The following is a 23,640-nucleotide window of genomic DNA, read 5'->3' on the forward strand; positions in this document are numbered from 1 at the left end:
GTAACACATCCGTGCAAATGCTGCATTAGGGACACCCTGAGCCACATGTTGGATCACTTGATTTTTCTAAAGCTTGAGTTGTTGTTGTTGTTTTTAAAATAATTACAAGAAATGGCGATTTTATTATATTTTATTTTATTTTTTATTATTCTGTTCCCCCCAGGAATACGTTATACATTGGGTGACTGAGCTTATGGGACACCTCAGTCTGCTGAATTGAATGACTGATTGGTCAAAACAATATTAGGCAACATCATAACTTACATTTTCTGTGCAATGCAGTGATCACCGTTATATTTGTGAATATTTACCTAAACATGATGATGATCCTGAGGAGCACTGTGAAAATCTCAACTAAATGAAACTAATTTCATTTAATAATAAACGTATTTATTTATTTATTGACTGTTAAATGGAGAAACAATGGATGGGGGCACAGAGATTGTTGTATCGTTATTTCACTTACATCCCAAATTGGTGCAATCTTTCTGGTCCTTTCACTCCCACAGCATGTGGCTCAACATATCTTTAGTCACTCTATAAGACCCTCTGTTTAAAAAAAATCCAATGGACACAGAACATGTGGAAACATTATACGTCCATAAAAGCAGAATGGGGGAGATAGAAAGTTATTATACTAAAGTTCGACTATCATGAAAAGGATATTGGATCTACCATGTCAAATCAATTAGAGGGGTAAGCTGAGTCAGAAATGCGCTGTGGTGGTGGCAGCAGCGGTGAACCTAATGCATCAAAAATATAGAACAAAATGAACCCAAAACTAAATAACATGTAGCATTTACTTGGCAGATACACAGCCAGAGTCTTTTGAGGCTATATTTTGGAATCATACATATTAATGAAACTCAATAACCTTCTATGTCTCCACTAAAGATAAAGTTAGTATAGCTGCCTAATAACCTATAGGCAGTTTTGTTCTTGGCCGATAAGGCCCTCTGCTGAACCACAGCACTGGAAAAATCTCCTTTCTTTGCAAAGCCACTTACAGCATAATAGTCGAGATTAACACAATATCAGTTCAAATATAGGAGGACATCTGGAGGAAATTAAATCATAACTGATAATCTGTCCATGAGCTATAGGGACTCAACTGCTGAGCTAACAAGGTTAAATCATTTTTAAAAAAATTACGTTCCTTAGTTTAAAAAAAATATATTGTAAATGTAACTGCTTACCCTGACAAGCAGAGTGATTGATAACCTTGATTACCCAAATTTGGATTATCCATTGACTTTCTATCATAATTTCAGTGTGTTAAAACAACAGCCAGCTGTAAAACAGCATGTGTTTAACCTTTATTAGGCCTCAGAGAATCATGCCTCTGCTGTGAGTGGGAATTTTTTAAATTAAGTGTAATAATACATGTCTGTAAAGCAGACGCCCGCAAGGGTTTATCTGTGTGTGTGTGTGTGTGTGTGTGTGTGTGTGTGTGTGTGTGTGTGTGTGTGTGTGTGTGTGTGTGTGTGTGTGTGTGATTTCCGTTAAGGACAATATCAATCGTAACTGATTTATTTATTTATCCTGTCTTTTTTTAAGCTCCAAGCATTCAATGGTGATAATTTAATAGAGCTTTACATGAGCGGACATAGTCTGAAAGGTGAGAAACAGAGAATACCCAATTTATCTATTAGATAAACATCTAAGCAGCGTTAGAATGAGGAAATCCATTCTCTGATTAACAGCCTTTGGGATGTTACTGTTACAAGGCACAACCAAAAGACTGCACTGTTTTTCTAGTGTGTTTGATCTTATCAAATATGTGTGGCTCTCCAGACTTCAGTGGGAACTCACGCTGAGTGCAGTTATCATAACAAAGACCTATAAGGTGAGCTTAGGTGAGGGAGCACAAACAAAAAGAGAAGCAAAGCATTTGTTAACCATACAACCTCGGGGCATGCGGGGTTGCTTTAATAGCTGAGTAACTACAGACCCAAACACTGAGATGATGAACCATCATTTGCCACCTTCAGTAAGATTATTATTTAACCTGCAATACACTGTGCTCTTACTTCAATGTGTGTGTGTGTGTGTGTGTGTGTGTGTGTGTGTGTGTGTGTGTGTGTGTGTGTGTGTGTGTGTGTGTGTGTGTGTGTGTGTGTGTGTTTCTCTTTGGCGGATATCTGGTGTTATGACAATACACAGGAGCAGAATTATTGCTTCGCCAAAGAAAGTTTTACATCCAAAGCAAATTCAGTGCAATATAGATTCTTTTAATGATTAGCAATGACTAGTTTTACCCGTGTGATGTGGAAATTCATCATTCAATAGGCTTTTGTTTTAAAATTACAAAATATATAACACAAGCGAATCCTATCCATAATCTGCTCATTTTTGCACATCTTCAAGGATTACATATTCTGAGTTCAGTTTTATTTTCTAATGTACAGGGGGGAAAAGAATAAATATGTCAAACATATTCTGAAGCAGTAACCCAAGACACCATCAAGCCCTAGGGCTTTTTCTTAATTTCCCTGAAAATACATGCAGGATGAATTCAGTCGACTAGAAGGCCAAACAACCTTGTCTCTCTGGATAAGAAACACTCGGGTGACTTTTGCCATAATTAATATGATTTGCAAGAAGTATTTTGGTATGTCATTTTCTCTATCGCAGGGCCAGATTGAGCTTTAAAAAAACAGCAACTGATGTTTCTGCTTAAGACCAATAACAACCATAAGCCAGAGAACCGGAGTGTGATAACAGCCTTAAATGAATGAGTCTGTGATGAGTTACAGTGTTACGTTCTTAGGTGTAACTGTGTGATGGAAGAGAAAAAGAGAACAATGCTAAATCAATTTTAGTCCTAGTATTTCACATCCCCTTTACTGATTTATTAAAAGCAGATACAGAGCAGTCCCAGTACAGGGGGCTACAGAGCTTGAAAGAGTTCAATTATATGCATTTTCCATGTTTTTGTTTAAAAATCTTGGCGCTGACAACATTTCTATTGTCAGAAATTCATCTCATTATGTGTTGACACATTTCTTCTTCATTTATATATTTTACTGATGAATCACTTTACTTCTGAATCATACAGGAACTAAAGCGAAACACCAATCGTCATTAAATCCATGATTAGAATGAAGTTTATAATAGTTTTTATAAAGGAGCACTGATATGCTAGCAATTTAAAGTGTATTCTAACCATTAATGGCTGGAATTACCGCGCTGTTAAAACGTTTTAACTACATGTAAAGTTGTTCATTTATATAGATTAACACTGCTTTCACTAAACATGCAAGCATAAATTCCGCCACAAGAGGGCCCATTGTACGTCGGCACATCCTGCAGGCCAGTGTGTGTGTGCTATCATGTGTAAAGATACAGCCTGAAGACAGAAGCTTGTCCTAACATGTAACACATAGTTTCTGTGTGGAAAGGTCATGAAATCTTCTTCATCTATGTTGGCAGGGAATTCCTTTAAGATGACTCTACTGACTCTGAAACGTTTCAAGTATACTTTAACTCCATATTCAGAGATCCATACTATGGATGGGGATGCAAAACTTTTAAGGACAGACATAACACGTTTGTGCATTATACCAGTGGTCTGACTTTATTTAAATTAAATAATTTCATAATTTCTCATTAAATAAAATAATGATGATAATATTTCTCCACACAAACCAAATAGGGTGTAAATGTATGTAAGTTGAGCAGATACTCCTTGTATTACTAGGGCGGACAAAAGTTTAAAACTGGAATATGAGTCATTATGCTTGCAATAAAAAGAACCATTTCCATGAGAGTCTCCTGGAAATGGTTATTAATATCAAACATGATAATGAAAAAGAACATTCACGAATCTCTAAACCGGCTGCTGGTATGTAACCCATGTGGTGCTCTCTGAGCTAAAACTTGCACAACAGCGGATCAGCGCCGGGCTGAAGGTGTCACCGCTGATCATCCTGCTTGGCGCTGTCCACTGCCTGTGGTGCTGAAGTGTAGAGGAATCAACACATGGTGCCCTTTACTGACACCGCGGGCACTAAATTCTAATTATACGGTTAAATAGGCCTGTTAGATCCAACTTATACACGTGATTCACGCTTGAGACAAATCTGCCAGGTGACAGAGACCAATGGAGAAATCAATTTGACAATGTCTATCGATTTATTAGTATTAGTATTATTATTAGATATATATTTTCGCTTAACAGTTAGTTCCGGTGTTGAGATCACGGCGATGCTCAGAAAGGAACGCGATTTCAACACAACCAGAAATATTATTTATTCCACTTCACACTGCCTTCCTGCAGTCCTCCACTTCAGGAGGTCCTCTTATGTGTGATGGCGAAATGTGAGACTCGGTGTACTGACAGTGTTGTCAATTAAAGCAGTTAATGCGGTCCAATAATGGAGAACATGGCGGAGGCGCTCAGTGCAGGAGGCATCCATGGGGAGGAAAGCGAGTGCAAAATATGCTACAACTACTTCGATTTGGAGCGCCACAGTCCCAAACTGCTGAGCTGCTCCCACACCTTCTGCCTGGAATGCCTCGAAACGTTGCACTTCCGGGAGGGTCGGGGCTGGAGAATCGTTTGTCCCGTGTGTCGCCACCGAACTCCTTTACCGGAACGTCGGGTTCGCAACCTCCCCGACAACACAGCTCTCACCGAGGAGCTCTCGCACAAAAAGCGGGAGCCCGAGGACTCATTAAACGCGGAAAGGCTGCCGGGTCTGCCCGCTTCTCTTGCGACCTCCACGGAGACCGGCCACAGCGGATGGGAGGCGTGCAAACACGTTGCATTCAAGACCAGTTGCGTGTGCGCCATCTTCTCCTTCCTCTCCACGCTGCTGCTCCTGTTTCTGGGCCTCGTCTTTGTGCATAACCTCAGCCACATCAGGTCGCTCGTCCCTGTCTGCTTGTCTGTTGCCAGCATTCTTGCCCTGTTCTCGCTCATCCTGACTTGGTTAGCCTGCATGCTTTATCAGCCTGAAACCGAGGCAAGCGACTCAGTTTATCTCAATATCACGTGATCACCCGGATACACCAACGAAACCCAGCCTGTTGAGAACTATTCAAAGGGAAATGGTTATCATTTTATTTTTTCAGAGTGATTATAAATCCCGTATGGCACTTTAGTAAAAGGTATGTTTGTGGATAATTGTAATAACATCAGTAAACGGTGCACAAACTATGTTTGAACTTGTGCAGACTCTTTGCCACACTGTCATGCTTTACTGGGACACTTTACCTAAACAGAGCCATTAATAATAACTTAAAATTTAAAGCAGGCTTTAGCTTAGCGTCCCAAGGTGCATTGAAACAGCTGTATGAGTAAAGCTAATGGGACATGACAGAATTATTCCTATCTTCTGTGCCCGTTTACCTTAAAACTACCTCTGTGTGATTACACTGACTCCCCATGGTGGGCCGGGGCAGCAGCAGCAGGGGATCCCAGGTCAGTCACCCTGAGGGGACATGGGCCTTAACAAGATGAGAAAAATAACTTTGGGGTTGGGGGCCTAAATAAGTAGTTTTTTGAAGTGATGACATAATGGAAGTGCAGGCTGTCTTAAATAACCTGATGGGGGTTCAGTTATCTTTATCAAATCATTAAAATCATGCTTAGATGGCTTTTAGAGCAAGTGTTTTATTGGATTTTTGTGGATTTGTTGCATGTATTTGCTGTGTCTCATCATCATAAGAACAGCAGCACTTTCAGTGCACTGGGTTTGGGTTATTAAATCCATCCTGATCAAGGAGATGACTCCATTTGGTTTGTGGTATTTGCTGAATCCCAGTAACACAGTAGGCATTTATATCCACTTAGTGTTGTTTTAAGAGGCGACACTGGTCTCTGGAGTTAAAATCCATCTCTTTCAGGTCTCTCAAAGGAACTCCTTCATTTGGTCATCCGGTCAGTGAGTAATGCCACTTAAGTGCCACCATGACAAAAGCCTGAGGAGGAAAAAAAAAAGAGGGATAGCAGGCTTCCACTGGGAGCCATAGGCAACAGTGTGTCTGGGGCAGAGGGCTTCATTTCATGGGGACTGTGGGGCTTAAAGTTAAAGATTACTTTGAAATCTGCATCCCCTGCCATCAAACTCTCCCACCATCTCCCACCCTCCCTCCAGCCATCACTCCCACTCCCGAAAAATAAAAAGCTGTCGCTACAGAGCAGGGGATGAGTCGAGAGCAGATCCTCTTTGATGACAGAGAAGGATCCTTTTGTTCTCTAATCCCTACACAGCACACACACACACACACACACACACACACACACACACACACACACACACACTCCCACCCTCCTCTTCCTTATACGTCCAACTAGATATCAGAGATTTTCATAATCAGATGGGGGGGGGTCAAACATTATTAGTTTACCAGTTTTACCTTTAATTGACATTGACATTGACAGTGGAACATCTCTAACAAAAAGGAACAGGTTTTGAGGTCATCACTCTCTCCACAATTTTGCTCAGTGGGTTTTGGTGTATTTCTCCAAACGTTTTAAATTTTGCAGCCTTGAAGCTCTCCCAAATCTCCCCAGAAATACATGCAGCACAACACTACAGTTAACCTGCAAAAGGTTGTAACTCACTCACAAATGCTCAGGTGTCAAAAAAGAGAATACGTACACAATGCTGCATAGGATTCAGCAGATTTTGACATGGATCATACAGCATGTGACCTTGCAACTGAGAAATCAAACACATGTATAGCCAATAAGTGTTCAAATTGTAAGCAGTTGTGCTTTTTCTTTTAACTTAACCCTTTGTTGACTATGATCTATACATGCTAAAGACCTAATTTGTAATTTTGGCTGTAAAATGAAAAGGGAAATAATTGAGATTTTTCAGAAACCATTTGAATTTTGTCTCTAACTCAAACGTTAACTGAGTTATGGTCATGGTCAAGAATGCCTGTAAAATAGGCCCACTGGCAGGCCTGTGGTAAATAAAGGGTTAACATTCTGAAACCTTTGTAAATGAGAAGTGCTCTTTCTGATGTGCACAAGTAACAGAAAGTTGAGAAGAATTTAAAATACTTCGATTTGAAGTTGAGCAACTCAGAATAACTAAAGTAGCAGGTAATCACGTTGTAATCACACTGGCGGGAAAGAATCACATTTTAAATAACACAGTAGGTGAATCTCCGGGGAACAGTGATTAGACGCCGTGGACACTCAAAAGAGACAGACAGTTGCATGATACATTTTCTCTCTTCCTGTATCGTTTTAAGTGTGTGCAGAGTGTGTCTCTGTGTCATTATCACATTGGACACACATATTTCACAGAGCAGATGAAAGTGATGTGTGTACTTGCAGCATCTGCACCCTGACGGTCCATGTCCCGCCGTGACCTCAAAGACACAGCCCGAGGAGTGAGATTATCACCCTTCTGTGTGCAGTTTGCCTCATCATGTGACCACAAGCTTGTGTGAGTCCAAGTCTGTGTGTAAGTGGTGGAGAAAGTGTGGCTTTGTGTGCACATGTGTCAGAAAATGGCAGTAAAAACATATGGCCCAACAAGCATGCAAAAACTCTAAAGAACAGTGAGAAGAAATCGATGTCCAGGGTCAAAGTGTCGCACGCAGCTCATCTAACCATTTCACTTTCATCGTGTTCCTTTTTAGCAGTCACAGGAGATGTTTCTCTCCTATCTGTCCTCTGCCTCTGTCTCACATGCAGCATTTTGGGATAACGTCTAAGTCAAGTTGAAACAGGAGAGCAATGTGTGGGCCTCACGTAAGAGATGCAACTCCCTCTGGTGTGTAAACATGAGATTGCAGACAAGTTTCTTTTTATAAAATTACATAAAAATATTTAAATATATATGAATTGATTTTTTTTAAAGACACTTAAAAGTCAACCAATGTTGGTGATTATTGTATTTACATGTCTGCCTGTTAGAATAAACCCAACACACACATATTTATGTTTATTATGTGTGTGAAACACAGGAATGAACCACATTATCAAGTCATGTGATCTTTTTAGCAGCAGCTGTTTTTTATTATTCTGATAAGTGAATTCGCAAACTATCCATTAACTGTTTCCCCCAAAAACAGATTTTACATGAATATCAGTGACCACCACAGGCCAGGCTGAACTGATTGCAACAGTAGCACCATTAATTATCAATACATTATTGTAGAAAGCTCTATTAAGAGTGCTGGCTGTCTCTCACATGATACAGGTACATGGAAATAAACCTTTTATAAAGATGAATTTAGTTTGGAGAGGCTGATATGGAACAAGCTTTATCCTAACTTTAATCACTCACTGCAGCTTCATCATCTTCCTCATATTTCTACTCTCTCATTTCTATCCTGTCACACACACTATTGAGAGGAAATAGACCAGAAAAGAACCACGAGTACAACGTTAGCCAGATAGTTTGGAGGAATAGAAACTCCAAAAAAACAATTATGGAGAAGTATGAAACAACAGTTCAGACGCTTCTTTCGTCTTCTTAATTCAGGAAATATATTGTGGCAAAAGTGTGCTATTTTCAAGGATTCAGAACTCTTAAATAAAACTGTGCAACAATCACATGCAGTTAGATATTTGAATTAAATACTTGGGGGGAAACTGACATATCTGGTAGGGTACTGAAATTTTAATAGACTGTGATGTGAGTTAGATTACTCACTAAGTGCTCCTTAGTCTGGTGCTTGAACGCACAGCATCGTGGTTTTAATTCATATACGTTTCAGTGTATCATTTTGATGGTCTGGGATATGTATTAGAATGAAATACAGTCAATCAAAGCTGATAAGGAGGTAGTCAATCTTTACATTCCTAGGTTTTAATAAGCTGTCGACAAAAAGAGGAAGGTAAGGAGTTTCGGTGGTTTTGGTAACCGTTCTTGCTCAAGACAATTATTGCGGTATGTATAGCTTGTTTTCCCTTCGTCTCGTTTCCCTTCGCCCATTTGACAGCTGTCTGTCTCTTCTTTGGCAGATCGCCGACTTGCTTATCAAACACAATAATATGTGACTTGCGGTCACTTAACAGCCCACTAAACCTGTCGCCTCACGGGCGGCCACACTCTGTGTCTACTGCTGTAGGACCGCGTAGACGGCTGTGACCGATAATAACCTCTCTGACGTCTCTGTTGGCCCAAGCACGCGCCACCTCCAGTCTTCCAATCGCAGGTGGAGAAGCGTCGTGACGTCACTTTATATCTTCCGGGCTGGCAGCAGTGGCCCGGTGATGCTCTGATTTACAATTTGACTTAATTTTATATTGGTTTTTAAGCGGACCAACGGTTGTAATTTAGGGACAAGCACGCTGAGTTAGCAGACGATGTCTTCATCCTTCTCAGAGCTGTGGTTGCAGAGGCTAATCTAGCTGATCCGGTGCTTCAGAGACTGAAAGCGCAGCTGCAGAGGAAAGAGGTGAGAATGTGTTGCGGCGTGAGCGCTCTGCAGATGTTGAGGAGAGATGGTCTTATTTTCAGCGACCGGTTTGCTAATCAACGTGGCACGTACCCTTTAATTCTCCTTAGACGTCCATACCGGGCCACGCTTATATGCTGCTTTTTAAATTAATTTCGGTGAATGTCCACCGGGAAAACCGGCTTCACTAAAGGCACCAGTAGTAGTAGCGGCGGTGGAGGCTAGCTATAGCTAAATGCTAGCGCGTCTTTGAGCCGCTAATCTGGATGCTACTTCGCTAGCATCGCAGCATGTGACCTTCTGTGTGTCATCCAGCGGTAGTGTTGCTCAAAAATTATTTTATGTGTGCCGGTTTTATTCAACGATGTTGATACAGAATACTGTTAAGGATCCAAACCAACGCACCGACACCGCACTGTATGTCATGCTTCTCATCTGACTGCTTCAGTCTGAATTACATGATAATTACTAGGTTAAACGCTACACTCGTCACCAGATTAAATCCAGAGTGGGAGTTGCTGAGTTTATACTACTGTCCCGATGCTGATTAACATACTGCCACTATTGCTATCATATTTAGTGTTAAAACAAACAATACTTTAAAATTAAAGTGGCAGCAAGTTGCTGTGTTTGTTAAATTGCGTTACTAAAACAAGCACGAGGTTTTGTGTAGTCTCTGTTGGCTGGCATTAACAAATAAGGTCTAATTTCTGATCAAAAAGTTATTCATTGCAGCTGTGTGTTAAGGGATTGCAGGTTTTTCCCACTGAGACATATTTTTTTCATGCATTATATTGTTGAACTAGTGAGCAGGAGAGGGTGTGTCTCTGTCATTCAAATCCAACAATGGCTGGACCTGTAATACGTGTTGGAGCTGGAAGGACTTCTCAGTGTACTTTGCCCAGATAATGGATGACTTTTATCGGTTGGTTGTGGTATCTGGGTTGCTGTACAACAGGTGAGACATGTTTGTAGCAGGAGCGATTTGAGTTTGGACCTGATTGAAGTAACAGTTAGGATTGTCTTTTCCCCCCAGTAAATATACAGGTACAAAGTGGGGCTGATGCACACACTTGCAGAATGCTTGTCATTTATTTCTTTAGCTTTAACTGTTTATATTTCCCTTTATTTATTTTGTATGTGTTATTTATATCCAGTTTCATTGTACTTGTACAATGAAAATAAAGAGATTCAGATTCTTAAAACCTATGCAGTTATCTAACCTACAGCTACCTGGGATTGTAACTACATGTCGCTTCATCACAGCCTCACAGTTGCAGACTCTGGCTATGGCTCGGGCCACTTGCGCAGTCTGCATAGTAGGCTCTACTCAGATTCAGCACAGAAGTCTTCCAATTCAGCTTCAGGGTGCAACTGTGGAGAGGCTTTCTGAGGACCTTTTCCTCTTGTCTTGTAGCTTCTGTTTGCACATGGTCAGCCCACCTCTTAAATAAATGCTGAAGCGAAAAGATTCTTCTTAGTCATTTTAGAGTTATGTGAGGGTCTGCAAACATCTCTGCATTAAGCTGCAGAATGAGTCACTGCCTGTCACCAACTCTCATGTGGTCTGGCTGTGTGGCAGCAGGGCTACTCTGCAAATTACCCTTTGGCTTTAAGTATATGCTACAAATAGCCAAGCTCTCGTTCTGCAGTTGGTTTTTGTTGTACAGCCAAACGACTTGGAGAAGTACAAAAGTACAGTGCATGTTATGATCCAGTTGGAAACAAGTGGATGCAGTCAGAAATAAAGAAAATTAGAGAGGCATTGTTCTCTGGCTTAAATGCAGCCACTGCTTGATTTTGCCCTCAGCGATTGTGAGGTTAACTGTTGTCATTTCCAGCAATACCAAAGCTTGTTTGGCCTGGTTTATCTATATCTTTATGTAAGACTTCAGCTGTAGCTATCATCTCTATAAGTGTATCTAACGGTGTTCTACAAAATATTGAAAAATGACAAGATGAAAGGAAAGAAATGAGGGCTGTTTCTGTATTGTTTCCAGATCACAAAGTGTTGCCCTCACAATACTAATTTAGCAATTAATGAAATGGGGAAATTAAGCAGTTTCACACATGAGGCAGTCAGTTGTCTTTAAGCTAAGGAGTTAATTACAAGTCCATATCAGCTCTGTTAATAAATCTTTAATTAATAGCTATCTTATAACTGAGCACCATGTTTCCTCTCTAAACAGACCTGCTGGTGAGGTGAATAGTGCTGACTGAAAGTGATACTAAGAATAGGAAGAGATAACCTTCATGCAAGCAAAGATTATTTTACCAGGAAGCAGTTCCTTGCTATCAAAATGTGCTGATACGTCTTTATTCCAGACTATGTTCCTAAAGTTACATGTGGTGTGTGTGTGTGTGTGTGTGTGTGTGTGTGTGTGTGTGTGTGTGTGTGTGTGTGTGTGTGTGTGTCTGTCTCGCATGTCTAGGTGATTTCCTGTGCAGAAAGAAAAAGCACAAAAGAACTCACAGCCTCCAGCCTTCAGCCTCAGCAGCAAGTTGAGGTACTTTCAGGGCAGGTCCAAGTTTTATACATTTCCAGCGCTTACTTCATCTTCAGAGATGAAGTTGAAGGAGGATATGAACCCCCTGCTGCTGCAGGTTTTCCGTTCAGTGGTCTGGGTCTATTCTGTCATCACCTTCATACCCTGGTACTTCTTCTCTGGAGCTGGCAACAACTTGGAACGAGCCCGCAGGATCAAGGCACGCTCGGTTAGCGGGCACCCAGCAGGGCCTTACAGAGCAGTCTACAGCCAAAAGGAGCTAGTTGCGTGGCTCCACCCTGGCGTGGACACCCTGGACAAAATGTTTGAATACGCTGCCAAAAGGTTTCCTAAGAGAGACTGTCTGGGAACCAGGGAGGTGCTCAGTGAGGAGGATGAGCGCCAACCAAACGGCAAGATCTTCAAAAAGGTGAGACATGCTACCCTTATAATTTGTTTAATTAGTTTTATTTAGTTCATGTGAAAATTGAGGTTTGAGTCATGTCAAGATGAAGATCCCCTCATTTCATTTAACTTTAGAAATGTAACACCAGGCGACTCGGTCAGATAACGGGAAGTTTGTTTATAAGAGTGCAGTCAGCTGCTGTGCACAGTGTGATGAATGTGGGTGGAAGTGCAGCAAATTTTCTGCTCCTATGTCTCTGGGCTCAATTAACACCTGCAAAGCAACAGACCCGTAGATGGCACTAGCGGACTGTAAATAATGTGTTATGCTGCCATCAGGAGACACTATCATGTTCGGCTTTTTCAGTATTGCATATAAGAGCAATATCTGCAGCCTCTCATGTGGGTTCAGTGATACCATTTCGTTATTCCTTCTAATAAAAAGCAGCGCCGATCCTACAAATGTGGATATTATGGTTCCGTTTATTCATTTCATATTCTTCCAATTGAATGAAACCGTTCCCGGCCCTGTAGAAAATATGCACCACCATCATTTTTCTTTTAATGTTTGGTGTAGTATGAGGACAAAAATGCTGAAGACTGCATGGTTTCTGCGTGTTCGTTGCAGGTAATTCTCGGGAACTATGACTGGCTGTCGTATGAGGAAGCCTACCAGGCAGCAAAGTGTTTTGGCAGTGGTTTGGCAGCTCTCAATCAGAAGCCTCACTGTAACATCGCCATCTTCTGTGAGACCAGAGCGGAGTGGATTGTCACAGCACAAGCCTGCTTCATGTACAATTTCCCACGTGAGTGGCAGAAGGACAAATGTGTATTATTATTATTATTATTATTATTAATAATAATAATAATAATAATAATAATAATAATAAATATCAAAGACATCCAAGGCACTTTTCAATAAAATATACATTCTCTTTATTTTGCTCTTTTTTGTTTATATTGTCTTAATGTAAAGCTCAGAGGATTCTTACTTTTAGGGACTAATTTCAATACAGATATTTAATGAGTAAAAAATATTTGATATAATTGTTGATAAGAGTTATGAAAAAAGGGGTAGTCATTGTGCCATTGTTTAGAAACTTTCCAGCAATATTTTTCAGACTAGTGAGCATCTTACTATGAAGGTACCATTTGACTGTATCGTAGTCAGCTGTGACGCTACTTCCCACAGACAGTGCTGCGGGTATTGTAGGCAGTAGAGTCAGAGCCTATTTGTTCAATAAAAGGATTTGTATCATTTCAAAATTATCCCAAGCCTATTTTAATGGCACTGTGTTACAGTGGTTAGCAATGTCTCCTCACAACATGAGGGTTCCTGGTTTGAACCTGCCACACAGCTGGGGCCTTTCTGGGAGTTTCCATGTTCTCCCAGTAACTGCACAGGTTCTCTCCAGGTACTTCCCACAGTCCAAAGGTGTCTTTGTTGGTTAATGTTGTGATTCTAAATTGCCCGCCTCTTACATAATGAGAGCTAGGATAGGCTTCAGCCCCGCAATGACCCTGAACTGGAGAAAAGGTTATGAAAATGGACGTATAGAAAAGTTTCTCCTATCAGGCAGCATATAAGCTGATGCCATTATATCTTGTTTTGACTGTGTAACTAAAACGGATGTAATTGAATTTGACAGTTGTGACCTTGTACGCCACTCTCGGACCCGTGGCCATTGCACATGGGCTGAATGAGACCGAAGTCACGCACATCATCACAAGCAAAGACCTGCTGCAGAGCCGTCTCAAGGTAACTGCTTACCTTCTTACACTTATCACATGTACGCTGTTTAACAAAGTCAACCAGCAGCTGCTGGTTTGTTGTGTGCAACATTAGAGTGTGATAACAAGTGTAGCTTAATGACGGTTTCCTCCTCCCTCCCACCTGCATCTATCTCTGTGCCATAGGCCATTCTGTGTGACGTGCCGAGGCTGCAGTATATCATCGTAGTGGACAGTAAACCCACAAGCTGGCCAGACATTCCTAAAGGCATCATGGTCTACAACATGGACACAGTGAAGGAGATGGGATCCAGGCCTGACAATAGTGAGTGTTTGAGCAGGGTGATTGAAAAGTTTTCTAATTTGGTCTGGAAAGTGGAAGTGCTCTGATGGAGGCTTAACACAAAGCCAGCACCCTAATGTGTAATTGGAGTGATGTGCTCTGCGTGACGGAAGGAGGTCAAATCACCACTTACAAAACACACAATGCCATCACAAAGCCTCTTCTCTCTGTCCACCATAGTTGCAGTAGACCGCAGAAAGCCAGAGACCTCAGACATCGCAGTTATCATGTACACCAGCGGCTCCACAGGCATCCCCAAGGGTGTCATGATCTCCCATGGCAACCTCATTGCTGGCATCACAGGCATGGCGGAGCGAATCCCTAACCTCAAGTATGTCAATATCCGATTTCTCGCTGTTCTCTGACATTTTCTCGCTGAGTTTTGCCACGTTCTGGTGCACAGAGTTTCCACTGTCACTTCGTTCTCTGCCAACGTGTGTGGTGATTGTCACTCACACAGAGACAGTTTTGTTGTTTATATCTCAATTTTATGTCAGTATCTAGAGGTAATTAATGAGATCACCTGTGTGCTCGCAGTGAGACGGACACCTATATCGGCTACCTGCCGTTAGCCCACGTTTTGGAGCTCAGCGCGGAACTGGTGTCCATCTCTCACGGGTGTCGCATCGGCTACTCCTCTCCTCAGACTCTAGCAGACCAGGTCAGTGGGGAAACGGGCAGCAGCATCTTTTGGTCAGCGTTTCTTGTCTCTCTAACTGTACACTGCAAATTCACAATCCATTAAAGATTTAAAGAGGTTGCCTTTTGTTTTATTTCACAGTCCACCAAGATCAAGAAGGGCAGTAAAGGTGATACCAGTGTGCTTAAACCCACTCTTATGGCTGCTGTACCAGTAAGTCTGCATTTATCGCAGTACACCTAACACAGTCACACCAGATAAAAGTACTGGGGGCTTTTAAAATGCCAGAAATGTCTACTGAGAGTTCATCTGCTTGGTGTGCAGGAGATCATGGATCGGATTTACAAAAATGTAATGACCAAAGTGGAGGAGATGAGCAAATTCCAGAGGACGCTGTTTGTGCTGGCTTACAACTACAAGATGGAGCAGATCTCCAAGGGCTACAGCACACCTCTCTGTGACCGGTAATACCCATGCACATGACGTAACCCTGAAACAGGACCTTTTATGCTTTTCTGTTTGAATCTGTACGATGAGAGGGTACGTGCAGTGGTGCTGATATCAGGCACACAGTTTAGGTTGTGAGCGACGAAGCCCCGCCCACCTGCTGTTCAGACATTCTGTATTAATGACAGTTGACGCTTGCTTTCTGAGTTATACACAAGCAAACATTTATGTCTGCTCCTTCTTGGCTAATCATAACTAAAGAGCTATTTCTCTGGATCCTGTGTGAGTATTTGGGTAGTATTGACTCTCGTATTGTGCGTGCACACAACATTTTTTAGTACGAATCAATATCTGTTTGCTATGGGGCTTTATGGCTAACTTTTCAAAGCTCTTTTAGTTTCTGGAGTTGCTGTCTGAGTCTCCTCCACTTGCAGTCGTCATCATCACCCTGCTCTGTTTTCTTGTCTTTTTCCTCAGTCTGGTGTTCAAACGTGTGCGTGCGCTCTTGGGAGGGAAAACACGGGTGCTGCTGTCTGGCGGAGCTCCCCTCTCGGCTGCTACACAGAGATTCATGAACATCTGTATGTGCTGCCCTGTGGGGCAAGGCTATGGTCTGACGGAGACTTGTGGAGCTGGCACCATCAGTGAATGTAAGCAAATGTGAAAGAGTAGATGTGTTTTTGCTGTTAGGAGAAACGATTATAAAAAGAACTTAGAAATGACAAGCAAAGTTAATATAAGTCCTTATTTGTATTTTCAGTTTGGGACTACAGCACAGGGCGGGTTGGTGCTCCACTGGTTTGTTCAGAGATCACGCTGAAGGACTGGGAAGAGGGTGAGTACAGAGCTAGAAAATCCGTCCTTAGTTCATTAAAAAAAAAACAAAAAAAACTTTAAGTTGCTTAATAATCAAAAAATCCGGATCTTTTTTAGGTGGTTACTACAGCACAGACAAGCCCAACCCAAGAGGGGAAATTCTGATTGGTGGGCCCAATGTCACAATGGGTTACTACAAAAGCAAAGGCAAGATCCAAGACGACTTCTTTGTGGACAAGAACGGCCAGAGATGGTTCTGCACTGGAGACATTGGAGAATTCCACCCCGACGGATGCCTCAAGATCATCGGTAAGAAATGCAAAAATGAGTTAGACTGCATGTGATACAAGAGGTAACATCAGTCGGGATTCTAATAATTCTTCTTTTCTCACAGACCGTAAGAAAGATCTGGTGAAACTACAGGCAGGCGAATATGTCTCTCTAGGAAAAGTGGAGGCTGTTCTGAAGAACTGCCCACTCATAGACAATATTTGTGCCTATGCCAACAGGTAAAGCCCCGCAGACTTTCTGGATCTGTTTATTTCATTGTTGCTGCCTAATCTGTAATCTAATCTTTTTTGTTGTTGTTTAGTGACCAGTCATATGTGATCAGCTTTGTGGTGCCTAACCACAAGCAGCTAATGGCCCTGGCTGAGCAGATGCAAATAAAGGACTCGTGGGAAGAACTCTGCAACAACTCCCAGATGGAGGAGGTGGTCCTCCGCATCATCACTGAGGCTGCTATCACAGGTAGAGGGAAAAAGTCTTATCTCCCAAGTACAGTATCATTAACAAAACTCAAGTGAGACATCTGAATAGTTTGTTCAGATTTGGTGAGATAGCATCCCGTCCCCTGTGTCAGACTTTGCACTAAGATGACACTTTATCTGTCAGGCTGACTTGTGATTGTGCTCTCTCACATCCAGCAAAATTGGAGCGATTTGAGATTCCCAAGAAGATCCGGCTGAGCGCTGAGCCCTGGACCCCAGAGACGGGCTTGGTCACTGACGCATTCAAACTAAAACGTAAGGAGCTAAAGACACACTACCAGGAAGATATCGAGAGGATGTACGGAGGAAAATAACACGAGACGCACTCCCAGCAACCAGTAAACACATCCACATATATACCTGAAAACACTCACACAGTTCTCAATACTACTTCCAAGACTACTTTCTGAGGAGTTACATTTAAGTTACCAGTAACACATAAATACACACACACACACCCACAGGGATCCATGCACCTCCTTCCCAGCTTCCCTGCAACCAGCTTCGATCAAAGCAGGATGGAGGCGGGGGGGGCGACTCTCGAATCCAGCTTAATGGTTTTTGTCAAAACCTAAGAGGCTGAACAGACAGCTGAGCCAGCCAGACGTGTGCAATGCACCAACCACTCCCTTTCAAGGAATTCAGGTCTTTAAGTTGCTGTGACGACCAAGACAGCGAATGAAGTCAGACCTTTGCATGACTCAAAGTGAAACAAATGTCAAGCTTGATGCAGCTGAACCCATGTCAGCGACCACACTCTGTTTGCTTCTCCTCCCGCTGCCCTGCTTGCTGGAGTGTGCCGCGTGGGGGCCATGAAGTGCGCACCCCTGGCAGAGACATGGTGGGGAGGTAGCATGAGCCCAACAGAGGGGACACCTCCTGGGCTCAAAGTAACATTCAGGTCTGCGGGGATCTCTGTGGTCTTTATTTTATTTTATTTTTTAAATCCGCATTTCAACATTTCCTTCATGTTTGGTTTGTTAGCTTTTAAACCCATCTGATCAGTTTTCTGTGTAAGGAATGGGTGTTCCAAAGCCATGAGAGATTTGAGCATTAGGATGTCTTCAAATACATTTTCATACTTTTACTTTATGGTGGTATTATTTGGTAGGGGGTGGGGGTTCTTTTCCTTTTTTATTATTTGTTTTGTTCATGCTACCTGTACTTTAATGGTCTTTGTTTACAAGCTTTTTCATTTCTTCTTTTGTATCTTTTTTCCTTTATTAGCCCGCGTCATAAGGTCTGTACATTTAAATTCTGACTTACTGACCTGACCTAGTTATAAATGATGGAGTCGTATCCCTTCTGCTGTTCCCTGCCTACACAAGATTGTCAAACATTAGGACCAATTGGGAGTGTTTTTGTTTTTCCTTTCAGTTTTTTTTCTGTGGTTTATTGACATACAGTAGCCATGCCACATGTTCCTCCAGTCACGACCAATGCACCAAACGGATGGTTTCAAGGGAACTTAGTTGCTTACCACAGGAAGAATAGTTATACTAGTTAGCCTTTCATAGACTGCTGTCCCAGTTACTTTGTGGTGCAACTGTACATGTTTTTACCATAGGTCTGTTTACTGTTACTTTAACCTTTTTACCGTACGTATAAAAATGAAATGCAAAGTGAATGTGCAATATTTATACTCAAATATTAAAAGTATCTAAGAAGGAAGACGGAAAAAAAAAGCGCACAGGCAGCGGCCCTTTCGCGGCATGTTAACATTTAGGCCTCAACTTCAGTGCATAATGGAAGGCCTGTAGGACTGTAGAAATGTGGGCGATGGTAGAGAGACACTGATAGAGAAGTGTAGATGTAGCTCCTTTTGAACGTACTGTGCTGCAAATGTAATGTTTTTAATAAGACTGTAAAGTTTAAAAAAAAGTTATATCTGGCGTTGTAGAAAATTGCATGATGTAAAGTGCACATGTACCAAAGCACATCAGTATGAGAGAATCACACTCCATTCAAACAACTGAAGAAATAATTTATTGACCCACTCCTTTTTAAAAAAAAAAAAAAAAAAGTTGGGAGTGTATGCATAGCTGAAGCTCAATTCACATTTCTGTATCTTGAAATTGGTTTATCTGTATAATATTTGTGCAGTGTATATAAAAGGGTCTCCAGTGCTACAGACACCTGACATTTATTTGAAATGTTGTAAAAAAACATGCATTAATTAATGTAGGTTTATGGATTTGGTGCTGGTGGTTGATATACTCTGAATGGCAATAGTGTAAAGTGACTTTTACAAGCTTTGTTATTTCCTTCTTCCCTGTTCTTCGATTTCTTTTATTTTGTTGTAAGGTTTACATCTTTCTTGCAGCCGCCTTTTTCTGAATGCAAACCCTGCTTTGCTTGTAACAAAGATGACATTAATAAAGGGTACAGTAGGGTCCTCCTAATGGCAATGTCATCAGATTTCATACATAAGGACCGTATTTAGCTTTGACCAAACTATCGCGATAAAGTTGGGGGGGGACCCGTGCCTCCCTTTGTGTGTGCTGTTTGCTGCTTTTTCTCTGCCTGGCTCGAGGCGGCTGGTTGCCTTCTGACACACACGAGCTATCTTCAGGGGTCTTTAGAATGTGAAGCACTCCACACATTGTTGGGTTTTTTTGGGGGTTTTTTTCTTGATGACGCACGTCTTCTCATACCAACAAGCATTATCTGAACTAACAAGGCAAAGAATGAGGGGTGGTGCAGAGATCAATTTCACCATTCCTGTTATTTTCTCTTTCTTTGTAAATATCAGGGAGGTGGGGGTGGGTGGGGCAGGTCTCACAGATCAAAGTTCATTAAAAGTACCAATAACTGTACATGTGTAAAGCTTCCTGTTAATATGTTTAGTAATCTTTGTAACTGAACTTTTTTTTTCGGGGTGGGCCTGAAAGCTGAGCTACTGCAAGTGTCTTCTTCCTTTTATTTATTTGTGATTTGGCCTTGGAAATTATGTCATGAAATAAACAAGTTTGTGTTGTAAATACTGCTGGTGTTTGTGTGCTTTGGAGTTCTGTGTGTGTGTCTGTCAGACACCTGAACGTAGTCTGTGAGGTTTAACGTGTGACTAATAATCAGCAGCTTGATTGGAATCATCCTCAAAGCAGAGTTTCTATGGCAACGAAGGCCAGTGTGCGTGTGCGGATGTGGTTTGTGAAAGGCTGTGTGCCGCTTCGACGCAAGCGGAACATCCAGTCCTGGAAGTCGACCTTCATTTAAAGCTAGTAAACAAAGGAAGGTGTTGTTTGTTTGTTTTTTCTTCACCCTTTCTTGAGAAATTGAATCAGAGAAAAAGAAAAAAAGAACTTTTATTGAATTCCTTCTGAACGCACCTGCTGATTAACATAGATGATGTAGTCAGGATCCATTATTCAACACCAGGGCTGCAGATAATCCTTTACTTTTTTGAACTGCTGTTGAGCCTTAGTCTAAAGCAAAAAAACATGACATTGGCAAGTTGTCCCATTCAGTTTCTCTGAGCCTCAGCTGACGTATTTGGATTCTCCAGAATCACAGACTGCACGTATAAAACAACAAGTCACACATGAGTTTATACATGCTGTTATTAAAGCCTGCAGCTGAGCTTTATGGCTGTCACCCTATTGGGTTTTTTTAAATTTATTTTTTTATGTTTATTATTTAAGTTTTGTTTTTGAAGCCAGAAGTGTTAAGCAATACCTCTGTGGGCTTTCTGGAGTTTTTTTCAATTATTATATTTAATAGACCAGGAGTGTCAAACATAAGGCCCAGGGGCCAGAATCAGCCCCCCAGAGACTTATTTTCAAATCAGCCTGTTAGCCAGCTTTGAAAATAAGAAGGAGGGCATACATTGTTGGGGGGCTTTTGTTTTTTTTCCTCCACAGCCATTCATACTACACCAAAGTAGTTAAATAACAGATACACAATTAAATGACAGAAAATCCTGTTTTTCACTATCTGTTATGGATATTTTGGTTAGAAGCCAAACACTTTTTTAAATCAATCTCTAAAAGGTTAACGTTTTATAAATATGGGACAGCCTCGCAATGAGCTACCAGAAATTCTTCTTTTATTAAGTAGAAAAACTGAGATGAGTTTCACTCAACTGGTGATTTCCAAAGAGCTATTAGCCAAAAATCTGGCAATCTGGCATACTTCTGCATGGTTTACAGTGTATCCTTTAAAGAATCTGAAGAAACTGGAGCACAAAAGAAGAAGTGGCAGACCTTAAAAAAAATATTTACAGCTGATGAACAGTATCTGTAAGTGACATCCTTAAGAAATGGGAAAAAATCCAGCAAAGACCTGATCCACCATGTAATACCATCTGGAAATCGTCTAATTGGCAACAGTTTCAATTTTAAGTTTGACAATGATTGCAAACACACTGCTAGTGCAGTGAAACCATACCTAGATAGAAAAACACACATTAGAATTCCATTAGCCATGGATTGGCCTCCCTAGAACCTGAACCCAATAGCAGTGTTGGGTCATATGACAGAGAAAAGTACAAAAGAAGAAGCCCAGAGAACTACTCCTGAACTCTACTTCAGACTGTGTTGAAGAATAAAGGTGCTCAGACCTTTTTTTGCCATATATACCGCATTCCTATACATTTATTTTGCTTGCACATTCCGATATATTACCTCAACTATTTACAATTTTCCTAGGAAAATATGAGAAGTGGCTTGAAACTTTCGCACAGTACTGTACCATCTATCAAGGAAGTGCAGTAAAAAAAATACCCCAAACATCGTTGAGAGGTCCAGAGACTAAAAACAGCTGAATTGAAGCCTCATTCAAAGAACGGCTATTTTGTTCCAGGCTCTAAGTGGGCCTGTACTGCTGTAAACATGGGGATTTTCGTTTGAAAGTATATAGGGACTGATGTGACTGTGGAGACAGCCTCAAGTGGCAATTTCAGAAACAGAATAGAATAGGCTTTTATTGTCGTTGTACATGTACAACAAAATTGTAGAGAAATATATAAAAAAATATATAAAATATAAATATAAAAACAAAAGTGAAAAGCACAACTGCACCCAATTATTCTATACACTAGTTCAGTGTTACCGTCTGGAGTGCTCACTCTGTAAAAGGCCTGATTAGCTAAGCACAAGTTAATAATGGGTGCAAGTAAACTTTACAGTACCAGAGTCTGCATTACAATTCACATCACAGTTCATATCAATTCACACCAAGAGATGAAAACAGATGAAGCGCATGCCAGTCTTTAATGTCAGGGAGAACACTTTTCATTCTGCCGGTACCATGTCTGCTGCTCCTTTATTTAAAACGAATCTACGAGACCACAGAGAGTCAAGCAATTCTTCCAACCCCTCCTCTTCCTCCTCTTTATTCGCTCCATCCAACCCTATGGGACGAGTGAGTGAGTCAGAAGCATAATGCTCCCTTATTAGCCCACTGATTCTGACGCACGCACGCACGCACACACACACACACACACACACACACACACACACACAAACACACACACACGCACACACACACACACACACACACACACACACACACACACAGAAGAGTGGCTCTACCACAAAGACAACAACAGCAAGGAAACAGTGAAGGACATCTTTCACATTATATATGTGGTTAGTTTGTGAGCGTGCGTGTGCGTGTGTGTATATGTGCGTGTTCCCGTGCTTGTCCTCGGTTTGCTCTCTGACACTTTATTCCTACTTCTTTTTTTTTTTGCTCCTTTCTTTCTCCCTCTCCTTGCTTTGCTCGTCTCTCTCTCTCACTCTCTCGCTCTCTCCCTGCCTACTTATGACTCAGAGGTGCGCAAAAAACTTTCTGTGTTCTATGCGCACACACTACTGCAAGCCAATAAGCCATACTGAAGTTTACACAAGGAGCCGAAGCCGAACGTTAGCTGCCTTTATAACTCTGGAGAAGTGGGTGGTGTCTGGAAAAAAAAAAGATTACATCTGAGGCTGAGGACTGGGATTAAGGTATCCCTGCCCACTACTGGCACACAAAGATATACAATGAACTGTGGATTAGAGGCAGCCGAGGAAAAGGTGAAAGAAAAAGTTTGTTTTTTAAATGTAAGCGTTTGACGATGCATTTACATCACTTGAACTCCCAGTGTATGGGTTTAAATAAATAAATAAATAATTTCAATTACATTTAAGAGCCAAGGTTTTACAAGAAAAAAGAAGCAAAAATATCTCATGTTGAAATTCAGTGAAATGTAACACTAATACTAGATATTAGTAGGCCATACCACTTCATTATTAGTGTGGTATAATTGCATTTAAGTCCTGAAACAAACAGATTAGTTGATACTGTTAAATATGAACATGTTTCTTTGGTAAATGGTGACATTTTCCATTGACTAATTGGGAAGTCGATGAATGTGATGCAGTAAAGTTTTGGTTGATCGTGTTAATCCTCTGTTTCATGCTGGTTTTGTTTTTGGGTTTTTTGGCTGGTAATGTGTTAGGTTGACCTCTGGCTTCACACTCTCTGACGGCAGGCTGCTCCGTGCCGGGCATGGGCACCGCGACCTCGGCTTAGCTCAGCTGGGTCATTGTGGAGCTGGGGCCAAAGTGGAGGTGGGAAAATGTGTGAGGTCTGTTAATGAGCTTGAGCAAAGCAATAGCGGGTGGTGGGGGGGTGAGGATGGTGAAG

General features: G+C 41.4%; 2 protein-coding genes across 3 annotated transcripts; both read left to right on the top strand.

Annotated features, from left to right (window-relative positions):
- Window positions 1-4,207: 4,207 nt before the first annotated feature.
- LOC101464653 (RING finger protein 228) lies at window positions 4,208-5,161 on the top strand. Its single transcript, XM_012916708.2, has one exon. The coding sequence runs from the start codon at window positions 4,377-4,379 to the stop codon at window positions 4,998-5,000; it is 624 nt and encodes a 207-aa protein (XP_012772162.2). The 5' UTR covers window positions 4,208-4,376; the 3' UTR covers window positions 5,001-5,161.
- A 3,997-nt stretch (window positions 5,162-9,158) lies between these two features.
- acsl3b (acyl-CoA synthetase long chain family member 3b) lies at window positions 9,159-19,993 on the top strand. 2 transcript variants are annotated; one of them, XM_014412327.4, is made up of 16 exons: window positions 9,159-9,372; window positions 10,179-10,330; window positions 11,805-12,288; window positions 12,892-13,069; window positions 13,913-14,022; window positions 14,181-14,319; window positions 14,518-14,668; window positions 14,875-14,998; window positions 15,119-15,190; window positions 15,302-15,441; window positions 15,902-16,074; window positions 16,185-16,259; window positions 16,358-16,549; window positions 16,635-16,749; window positions 16,833-16,990; window positions 17,167-19,993. In XM_014412327.4, exons 3-16 carry the CDS (start codon window positions 11,938-11,940, stop codon window positions 17,322-17,324), a joined length of 2,136 nt encoding a protein of 711 aa, XP_014267813.3. In that variant the 5' UTR covers window positions 9,159-9,372; window positions 10,179-10,330; window positions 11,805-11,937; the 3' UTR covers window positions 17,325-19,993. The 2 variants fall into 2 exon arrangements, with proteins under 2 accessions (XP_014267813.3, XP_014267812.3); XM_014412326.4 differs by lacking the exon at window positions 10,179-10,330.
- The last annotated feature ends 3,647 nt before the right edge of the window (window positions 19,994-23,640 follow it).

This window comes from Maylandia zebra, linkage group LG18 (genome assembly GCF_041146795.1).
Source record: "Maylandia zebra isolate NMK-2024a linkage group LG18, Mzebra_GT3a, whole genome shotgun sequence".
NCBI lineage: Eukaryota > Metazoa > Chordata > Actinopteri > Cichliformes > Cichlidae > Maylandia > Maylandia zebra.

What these genes read in the sequence shown, in the direction of transcription:
- LOC101464653 (XM_012916708.2), top strand. Translation starts at nt 4,377, where the DNA reads ATGGAGAACATGGCGGAGGCGCTCAGTGCAGGAGGCATCCATGGGGAG.
- acsl3b (XM_014412327.4), top strand. Translation starts at nt 11,938, where the DNA reads ATGAAGTTGAAGGAGGATATGAACCCCCTGCTGCTGCAGGTTTTCCGT. An exon ending in CGGATGCCTCAAGATCATCG is followed by an intron (nt 16,550 to 16,634) that starts GTAAGAAATGCA and finishes CTTTTCTCACAG; the next exon opens with ACCGTAAGAAAGATCTGGTG. An exon ending in CACTGAGGCTGCTATCACAG is followed by an intron (nt 16,991 to 17,166) that starts GTAGAGGGAAAA and finishes TCTCACATCCAG; the next exon opens with CAAAATTGGAGCGATTTGAG.